At 52.2% G+C, this 9,324-nt stretch overlaps 1 protein-coding gene across 3 annotated transcripts in view; it reads right to left on the bottom strand.

Annotated features, from left to right (window-relative positions):
- Nucleotides 1-1,980: 1,980 nt before the first annotated feature.
- SEZ6 (seizure related 6 homolog) overlaps nucleotides 1,981-9,324 on the bottom strand; it is a gene marked incomplete at both ends in the record, with an annotated part of 56,906 nt that continues 49,562 nt past the window's right edge. The window contains 12 exons of one of the 3 annotated variants that reach the window (XM_080713387.1): nucleotides 1,981-2,010; nucleotides 2,160-2,262; nucleotides 2,347-2,464; nucleotides 2,706-2,744; nucleotides 3,061-3,258; nucleotides 3,362-3,553; nucleotides 3,958-4,152; nucleotides 4,662-4,858; nucleotides 4,978-5,116; nucleotides 5,347-5,541; nucleotides 6,097-6,263; nucleotides 6,394-6,562. In XM_080713387.1, coding sequence (XP_080569513.1) covers nucleotides 1,981-2,010; nucleotides 2,160-2,262; nucleotides 2,347-2,464; nucleotides 2,706-2,744; nucleotides 3,061-3,258; nucleotides 3,362-3,553; nucleotides 3,958-4,152; nucleotides 4,662-4,858; nucleotides 4,978-5,116; nucleotides 5,347-5,541; nucleotides 6,097-6,263; nucleotides 6,394-6,562 — 1,742 coding nt within the window. Of the gene's footprint in view, nucleotides 2,027-2,159; nucleotides 2,263-2,346; nucleotides 2,465-2,705; nucleotides 2,745-3,060; nucleotides 3,259-3,361; nucleotides 3,554-3,957; nucleotides 4,153-4,661; nucleotides 4,859-4,977; nucleotides 5,117-5,346; nucleotides 5,542-6,096; nucleotides 6,264-6,393; nucleotides 6,563-9,324 lie in introns of all 3 variants that reach the window. The other 2 variants (XM_080713386.1, XM_080713388.1) reach the window with 2 other exon arrangements.

Raw genomic sequence — 9,324 nt, 5'->3', positions numbered from 1 at the left:
TCACACACTTTTCTCTTGGAGCTTGGAGAGTGAGGTCAGCCAGGTTGGGGCAGGGGTTGATGCTACCTTGGAGAGCTCCAGCCCTAGCAGTTCAAGAGGAATGAGAGAGGATTGTGCAGGTGGGCTACAGATGTCTTTGGAAGCGACCTCTTGTGGCTAATATAAGCACTGCATTCTTTATGAATGGCAGCTTCTCCATCTTTCAAACTGCTTGTGCTGGAGCCAGGGAAAGGGCACCATCTGTGGTCAAGATCTCCTGATTGGAAAACTGTAGAAGTGAAAGATGTTACTTGTTGCTATTATTTGCTTCAGGGATTTATTTCCTCTGGCTTCTGAGTTCCCATATCTCCCTGTTGCTTGCCCTCAGTCATGCTGGAGAGGCTCTGGGAGCCATAAAAGAAGGGAAATCAAGTAGATTCTGCCTGCCCACCTTTTCCCAGAACCTTTGTGCAGGGCTTTTGCCTAACTTGAGGCCAAATTCCTAAGCTGCACTGCTCCTGCTCTAGACAACCTGGATATTTTCTGAAGACAAACTAAACTAGGACTTCATGTCTATAGATTCAGTCTCTGGTTCCTATTCTAATTTCCCAAGCCTCATTTGCTGGAAAGAAGGAAGAGAGACGCGTCAGGTTTCCTGGGTCTTGTCAGCTAATCAAGTGGCATTGAGAAGAGGATTGAAAGTGTGCAAGCTTAGAGTTCTAGACCTGGAAAAGAGGAAAACGAGGCACCAGTGAGAATGAACAGCTGGGTTCCTGGACTCTCATAACCCCAGGGCACTAGCCAGTGGGGCCTCTCATTTCACCTGCTATTTGTTGCATTCACCTTCTTGGGACTGTGCTACTTGTTAAACTGCATGTAACTTTTAAAAAATAAAATATAGGGATTACTGACTGGTATGCTCAGCAGACTTTCTTGTCTTGAGGTCCACATCCCATTCATCTACCACCTCCTTTCCCTCCAAGAAAGCACCATTCACCTGGCCATCACTGATTTTTTTTTCCAAAAACACCATTTTAATAAGGAAACAACAGAAATAAAAGATTGTTCTCTGGATGGAGCCCAGACTCCATATAATACATTATATATACAAAGTAGCCTTCAGCCAGCTCCTAGGCCTCTCCCTAGGGCTCTCTCACTCCGGGTTCCATGCCAAATTCCTGGATCCTTGGACTTTTGCTCCTCTCCAGAATGTGCCTGCCCACCCCCATGATTCCATAACACAGTGGCAAGAGGGGAGCCTGGTAAGTGACTTGGAGGAGGAACTGGTGGGAAAGGGGTGTTTGTAATAGATAACATCAGGAGAAGGTCTCTGTTTCCTCAGGATACAGGCTTACCATATATGGGGTATCCTGCTTTGCTGTGGCTCATGAGTACCCAGTGAAGCCCAACCTGAGCTTGGGATAGAGTCCACAAATTCCTTGGGATCTCTTAGAATTATTACCTCCACTGGGACAGGGAAGAAGGCAGACAGAATGGTCCATTTCTGGGGCTTTAGGGAAGGATTAAAGACCTTCATAAGGGGCTAATGTTGGCATGCCAGGACTACCCAGAGGTCACAGCCGAGAGCAGTTTTGGCCACTGGTGATAGCCTCATGAGGAGCACCCTGGTGCGGTTTCTACCACCATCAAGTTAGCGCAGGGGTGGACAGTGGTCATATAAAGGTGTTCCTGGCTCAGGCAGGAGGCTTGGGAGCTGGCGGAGACTCAGGAGGGTGTTGGTTATTGGTGATGTACTCCAGCTGTGTTCTACCCAGAGTCAGGTCCCCCCTGACTTGGGCCCAAGGAAGGCCCTACATGAGTAGCGATGCTGAGAAAATAGGCCATGGTGGGCATTGCAGGCAGGGAAGGGCACAACTTCTTGAGGGATTGGTGGCATCTCTTCCCAGGTGGTATGTACAGGAGGTGGAGCAGCAGCAGGCAGCTGGAAGCCCTGCTGTGGGCCATGATGCAGGGCTGAGTGAGCTTCCCTGTGCTGCCCCCCTAGATGGAGACTTCATATTCTCTCGTCTCCTGCAAAGGAAAGAGACTGCTGGGAGTTGGAAACTTGTATAATATTTGCCAGGCCCTAATCCACCTCCCCAAGGCAAAGGGGAGGAGGGAGAGGGCTTGGCGGGATCCTCAAGGGAACAGAGCCCCGAGCCCCGGGTATGGGCACTTACTCCAGTCTCGTAAGTTGGATTGTCAAATGCTGACTCCACTGTGATGCGGTTGTAGGGGCGAGGATGTGCACGTGGCAGCTGCAAGGGACTTTTTCCTTGGAGTCTGTGAGTCAGAGAAGCTTATGAGTCTGGAGTGGAGGGCAGGAGTGAATCAGGTACACAGAACAGGAAGAGAGGCCAGACTCACCTGGAAAAGTAGAGGTACACACCTCCCACCAGCAGCACCATTACCACTAGCGGCAAGAAGATGGCGGCAGCAATGTGGGTGGCGTCCAGAGTGCTGGAGGCAGCAGGTGACTTGGCAACTGAAAATACAGAGGGTGAGATTGGAGCAGAGCTTCCTGACTCCTGGAGCCCACTTCCCTTAACCTCTGCTCAAGGGCAGCCAGATGCCAGCTCCCTCTAGCTGGCTGGGGGTGGGAAAAGAGGTTTTTGCCCTGTTTGGCTCAGACTTCTCTTTCTTCCACTGTGGGGAACCCATGGCCTGGGAGCTGAGAACCAAGTGCAGGGAGACCACTTCCTTGGCCCTCGAGGGTAAGGACTCACCGTCCAGGCTACGGCCGCTGTAGAACCCATCCAGAGAGGCTGGAACAAGAGGGGAGGGCCAAGGGCAGTGGGTGAGCCCAGTGGGCCAAACCACAATTCAGGGGGCAGAGATAGTGGGCTGACAGGAAGGATTTGTCCAAAGAGAACCCACTCTGGCATGTGTCTTGGTGGTGCCAGGTCAGAAGGATCTGGCAGAGACTGGAGAGACCCATAGCATGAAGGGGCATGGGCAGGTGGTTCTAGTTCTTGACAGTGGACATCTTTGCCAGAGCAGCCTTATGAGCCAGGCAGGGTTGTTTTTTTTTTTTTTTTTTTTTTTTGTGGTGGTGGGGAGAGGGTACACAGGGGCACTTACCAGCCCTACAGATGGGCGGGGGGTCACTCCAGTGTGAGGGGTGCCCGGGCACACACTTGATACTGGCTTGGCCCTTCAGCACATAGCCAGGAGCACACGAGAAGTGGACCGTGGCTCCTGCTGGGTGGAGCCGCTTGTCAGGACTGCGGGCACCGTTCTCAGGGGCACTGAGGCCATGGCATGGCTTGAACTGTTCCACTGCAAAGCAGGCAGAGCCACGTGAGCGCACAGACCCCTAGCCTCCAGGAGCAGCATTGTATTTCCTTACTAGAGACTCCCCTCCTACCGATCTGACACTTACGGAGACATTTGGGGGCCCGGTCACTCCACTTGGGGCTGCCAGCCTGGCGGTCATGACAGGTGAGGATGGCACTTCCCGTCAGCACAAAACCCTGGTCACAGATGTACTGCACAGTGGCCCCCACAGGAAACTTGGGGCTAGACACAAGGCGTCGGCTGTGCTCCACGTCCCCAGGGTCATGGCAGGACGTCACTACAGGTGGGGGATGATGGAGGGAAGTAGCCCAAGGAGGGCTCGGCCAAGGCCAGCCCACCTGGCCGTGACCCAGGCCAGCTGGCTTCTTCGCGTTATATGGCTCTGCCTCCCATTTAAGTGTCTCTATCATTTTCCTGGTGTGTCCCTTCCCACTCATTAGGGTCCACAAACCCTGATTGGCCATAACCAGGAACAAAATACTTGGAGTACTTGGCTGATAACCCTATGAAAAAGTGAAATCTCCATTTTTAGAGAGGAGAAAACAGAGGCTATGAGCAGCGAAAGGACTTGCAGAGCACGGTAGATGCAGGGAGGACAACACACTGGATTCTCTCTCAGAACCCAGCAGAGAGGCCTGGGGATGTGTTGGGCAGGGAGGCAAGGGGATCAGGTACACTCACCTTTCTGGCATAAGGGCAGGTCCTCACTCCAGCTTAGGTCCCACTGGCACATGAGGACGCTGGATCCCACCACCCGGTATCCAGGGTAGCACTGGTAAGTGACCACTGTACCGTGTACCAGCTCAGGCTGTGATGGGCTCTTCCAGCCATTGGGGATCTCGGGCAGCTCTGGACACGTGTCATTGCGAGGTACCTCTGGGAGCAGAGTGGCAAGATGCTATCTCTCAGCCCGCACCAAGGGAACCGCTTGTCCCCTGACCGAGAGCACGCTGGCTCCTGCTGGTTTGTCCCAAGCCTAGGCTGCCCAAGGCAGGCTCTGTGGTTCATTCCTCCCCGCTCAGGGATCTCCTTGCTTGTCCCCGACATGGCTCTGTCTCCTAGATTCCAGTGCTATTGTCCAGGTTTGGGCCTTACTTCCAAAAACACTTTGGTCCGTTTCTCAGGGTAGAGAAATGGGCTAGAGATGGTCACTTCTATTAAAGGTTGTCAGGAAGGTAGAAACCAATACTTTTCTTTTATGAAAGTTCTTTCTGCTGTCTCCCCAAATCTCTCCTGCTGCAACAGAAGGCTGCTTTTCTTTGGTGATACCTGGAGCTCTCCTAGCTTTCCTTGTCAGAAAGCGCACTTAGGCTCCTTCTTGCCCTGGCCTTTTTACTTGCTACGGCTTGGGGTCTGCATTCTGAGTGAACTAGGGATAAGCTCACCAAAGAAGTGGATGACAAATCCCTGCTGGTAGCCCAGCACTGAGGTCCCGGGGTCTGACTGGAACTGGATGGTGACATCAGCCATGGAGGTAAAGAGCTTAAAGTGGCCACGGGGCCCTGAGTACTGGCCCAGGACACGGGCCGTCAGGTCATCCCCATCATAGAAGGTAAGTACATCACCATGGCCTATGCGCAGCCTGTGGAGGAGGATGGAAGACTGTCAGGGTGGGGCAGGCCGCGGAGCCCCACGATGGGCTGGACAAGAGATGTTTCCAGACCTTAGGTGTTGGCTGGACCTGCCCCAGTAGGCACTCACACTCGGACATCCAGCATGATGCGTTTGTCCTCTTCCACGTGCACACCCCAGATGCAGTCCTGCCCACGACCATAAGGCTCTGGCCAGTTGGGGGAGAGCACCACGCCGGCCGAATCTGTGATCTCTCCGCTGCACACAGCTGGAAGGCAGGGGAGGCCCAGCAGACATGTCCCCTCCATGTTCCCCCTGTACTGAATCCTGGGGCTGCTACCTTCCTGCAGGAGTGCCCGCCCACTGCTGGGAGCCCCCACTTCCTCCTCAGGGGGAAGCCGGAGCCACACATGCCCCTGTGGCCCCAGGCTCCACAGCTGTCTTCCCAGTACCCACCCGCTTGTGCCCTGGCAGGCCCGTCTGCTCATGCCTACTGACCTCGGCAAGCTGGCTCAGTCTCGTTCCACTGGGGGTCGTGGGGATCAATGCACTCGATGATGATGGAGCCCTGTTCTAGGGTGTAGCCAGGGTCACAACTGAACTCCACAGTGGTACCCACAGGGTAGGAGGGTGCACTGCTGCTGAAGTTGCCATATTTGACAAAAGGCTCATAGCAGTGGCCCTGCTGGAAGGCTGTAAACCAGAGCCCAAGTCAGCTGCAACTGGGGTGGACGGGATAGGAGTTCTCCTACTGCCCTCCCCAGGGCCCTTCATTTGTGAGTGGGGATGAAGTCCAGGGCTGGAGCCGGGGTGTGGGGGGAACAGGAACAGCCCAGAGAGTACATCCCTACTATGCTCCAGAGGTCATCATGATCACCCCTTATTACCATTATTTAGTTTACTACACAGAAGATGCTCAGTAAATGTTTTCCAAGTGAATTAATGAATAAATGCAGGAGTGGGTCTAGAGTATCTCTTGCAACAGTTCTCTTTCCCCAAGTATTTGGGTCTTTCTTGTTTCTGAAAAACCCGGACAATTCATTATCTTGGACCAGAAGGTCTGGGTCTAGACAAGGGGCTCCTGCTAAGATGAGATAAGAGTATTGGACTCAAAGGGAGGGGTAGAGAGGCTGCCAACTTACAAGGAATGATGGAATGGAGGCAGAGAGGGGGAAGGTGTATGGGAGGGAAAGACCCCAGGCCCCTGCCCCCTGCCCCCTACCCCCTGCAAGGCCCCAGCAGGCTCACCCTCATAGCGCAGGGCCATGCCTGCAGCTGCCCCGCTGCTGTCAGTACTGAGCTCCACAAAGAAGTGTCTGCCAGAGCTGAGCAGGCCCTCTATGGGCAGGTACTCCACCTCGTAGGAATCATACACTGGTGGGGCCTCCACATTGTCCCCGTTGCGAATGATGAGCCTGGGCCAGGAGAGTGGCAGCTATGTGGCTTGTCAATGACCTGGGCGGGGTATGGCCCCAGGATCAGGAGCATCCCTCCAGCAGGGTGCTAGCAGGTCAGGCACTCCCATCGACTAGGACAGCCCCTCACCTGTCATCGTCCTCTGCCAGGGAGACCTTCTCAAAGTGTAGGTGCAGCCGCTGGCCCTCAGGAGCCTCAAGCAACCAGTGGCAGGTGAGGTTGTTGCTGTAGTTTCCCGGAAAGCCAGGAGAGACGATGCGGCCAGTGGTGGCATTGCGGATCACTCCACCGCAGGCAGCTTGGAGACAGGCATGGGATCAGGGTCTCCGACTGCATCCTCAGCAGCCTGACAAGCCTTCCTCCCATCCCAGCTCAGTACCCTCAGATGGGACAGCAGGCACCATTGCCAACTTTGCTGTCATAGTCCTGAAAGTCAATCTTTTAGCTCAGTGGCCCTGCCGCTCCAGGCAGCCTTGACCCCAGAATCCTTCCTCCTAACTACTCACACTTTTGAGATGTTTCTTCTGTACGTAGATCTGTCAATTGCCTAGCTGCATAGCCCAGGGTAAGCCACTTTCCTTCTCTGTCGACTCCTCTGGGAGACCTTCCTTGACTCCCCCTAGGCACACTTTATTAAAGCCCTTGCTCTGGACTCTGGCTGTCTGGGGTCCATCTGCTGCCTCTGCCTCATGACACTTTGTCTTCTTTTTTTTTTTTTTTTTTTTTTTTTGGTACTGGGGGTGAAACCCAGGGGCATTCCACCTCCGAGGTGCACCCTCAGCTCTATTATTTTTTTCATTCTTTATTTTGAAACAGGGTGTCACTGAGTTGCAAAGGGCCTCACTAAGTAGCTGAGGTTGTCCGCGAACCACAATCCTCCTGTCTCAGCCTCCCAAATGCTGGGATTACAAGTGTGTGCCACCATGCCAGACTCATGCCTGGCTTTTCATGCTACTTTTCTAAAACCAGCCATGGTTTTAGTACATGTGAGGCCCTGGGTTTGATTTCCAACACTGCAAAAGTAAATAAATAAATACACACACAAAATAAAATAAAAACGAGTTATTTGTTTGGATTTTTTCCTAAACAAGGACCCTGAAAAGGCCAATCCTTTTCAGGCCAGACCAGGTGCAGATTTGGTGTTCAATGTCCAATGAGTAAAATGAGGAAAGGGATGTGAAAAGAGAGTAGGAGTGATCCGGGATGTGCCTGCCACCCACCCCAAGGCCTTGCACCCTCGGCCAAAGCTGCTAGTGGAGAGGGCCTCCTGACATAGTCTGTCATCGGCACTCTGTCATTCTGACCTTGTAGGGCCTCTCCAGACTGACTTCACTGATCTGGGATTGTCTTCTCTTCCCAAGGAGAAGCTGAGGTTACAAACTCCTGGAAGTTTAAGCAGGACCAGAGATAGGGCCTGCGCTGGGAGGAGGTGGCTGGTGCCAGGCAGTGCTCTCCTCTCCTGCACACACAGATCTGAACTCTCCATTCTCAGAGACCAGGCCACCAGGCCACACACTAATGTTGCCTCCAAATGCTTCAGACAGAAGCATACTGTAGCCTAGAGAAGCTCTAGGGGGTGGGGTGAGTCTCATTTTTGTTTCTCTGCAAAGAAGGCGACCTACCTTTCCACTTGGTCTCAGCATGGAACTGCCCTTCAAATATGGTCATGTCCCATTCTTTGCTTAATATCACTCAACAGCTCCCTATTGCCCTCAGGACAGAGTTCAAGCTCAAAATGATATCCAAGCCGGGCGTGGTGGCGCACGCTTGTAATCCCCGCGCTTGGGAGGTGGAGACAGGAGGATCGCGCAGGTTCGAAGCCAGCTGCGCTGGCTTAAGAGACCCCGTTTCTAAATAAAAAAAAAATATAAAATAGGTCTGGGAGTGTAGCCTGAAGGCAGAAGGGCTTCCAGGAACCCCAGTACCACCTAAAAAAAAAATATCCAAGCCGGCTGGGTGGCACACATTTGTAATCCTGGTACTTGGGAGACTGAGGCAGGAGGACTGCAGGTTGGAAGACAATCTCAGCAAGCAGTAAGACTCTTATCAACCTAGTGAGACCCTTTTTTAAAATACAAATTAAAGGCCAGGAGTGGTGGTGCACGCTTGTAATCCTAGCATTTGGGAGGCTGAGACAGGAGGATCGCAGTTCATGGACAGCCTCAGCTACTTAGTGAGGCCCTTTGCAACTCAGTGAGACCCTATTTCAAAATAAAGAATTAAAAAATAGGGTTGGGAGTGTAGCTCTGAGGTAAAACGCCCCTGGGTTCCATCCCTAGTACTGAAAAATAAATAAATAAATAAATAAATAAATAAATAATAAATAATTTTTAAAAAATAGGGCTGGGGATGTCAGCCAGACGTGGTGGCTCATGCTTGTAAATCCAGCATTTGGGAGGCTGAGACAGGAGGATTGTGGTTCAAGAACAGCCTCAGCTACTTAGTGAGGTCCTTTCAACCCAGTGAGACCCTGTTTCAAAAATAAAGAATAAAAAATAGGGCTGGGGGTATAGTTCAGAGGTAGAATAGTCCCTGGGTCCCAACCCCAGTACCACATAAATAAATAAATAAATAAATAAGGCTGAGGGTGTAGCTAAAAGTAGATTGTTGCTCCTGAGTTCAATCCTCAGCACCCCCCCCCACACACAATGGCATTCAAGCCCTTTATTTTATTCATTTATTTATTTTGTGGTACTGGGGATTGAACCCAAGGGTGTTCTACCTCTCAGCTACACCCCGAGTCCTATTTTATTGTTTATTTTGAAGCAGGGTTTTACTAAGTTGCAGAGGGCCTCACTAAGTTGCTGAGGTTGGCTGCAAACCTGTTGTCCTCCTGTCTCAGCTTCCCAAGTACTAGGATTACAAGCATGCGCCACCACACGGGGGATCCACTCTCTCGATTCACTTTCAGTCTCCTCCTCATAAGCCCTCTCCTTCAGCCACACTCACTGGGTCCTCTCTGTATCAAGCCATTTGGTGCTTCCACACCTTCACGTATGTTGTTCCAGAATCCATCTGCTTCGTCAGACGGGCAGTTTTGAAAGCCTCCTATGCTCTCCC

The sequence above is a fragment of the Muscardinus avellanarius genome (genome assembly GCF_963383645.1).
Source record: "Muscardinus avellanarius genome assembly, chromosome: 16".
Taxonomy (NCBI): domain Eukaryota; kingdom Metazoa; phylum Chordata; class Mammalia; order Rodentia; family Gliridae; genus Muscardinus; species Muscardinus avellanarius.
The sequence above is the reverse complement of the archived record's forward strand: the minus strand, read 5'-3'. Positions and strand labels throughout refer to the sequence as shown.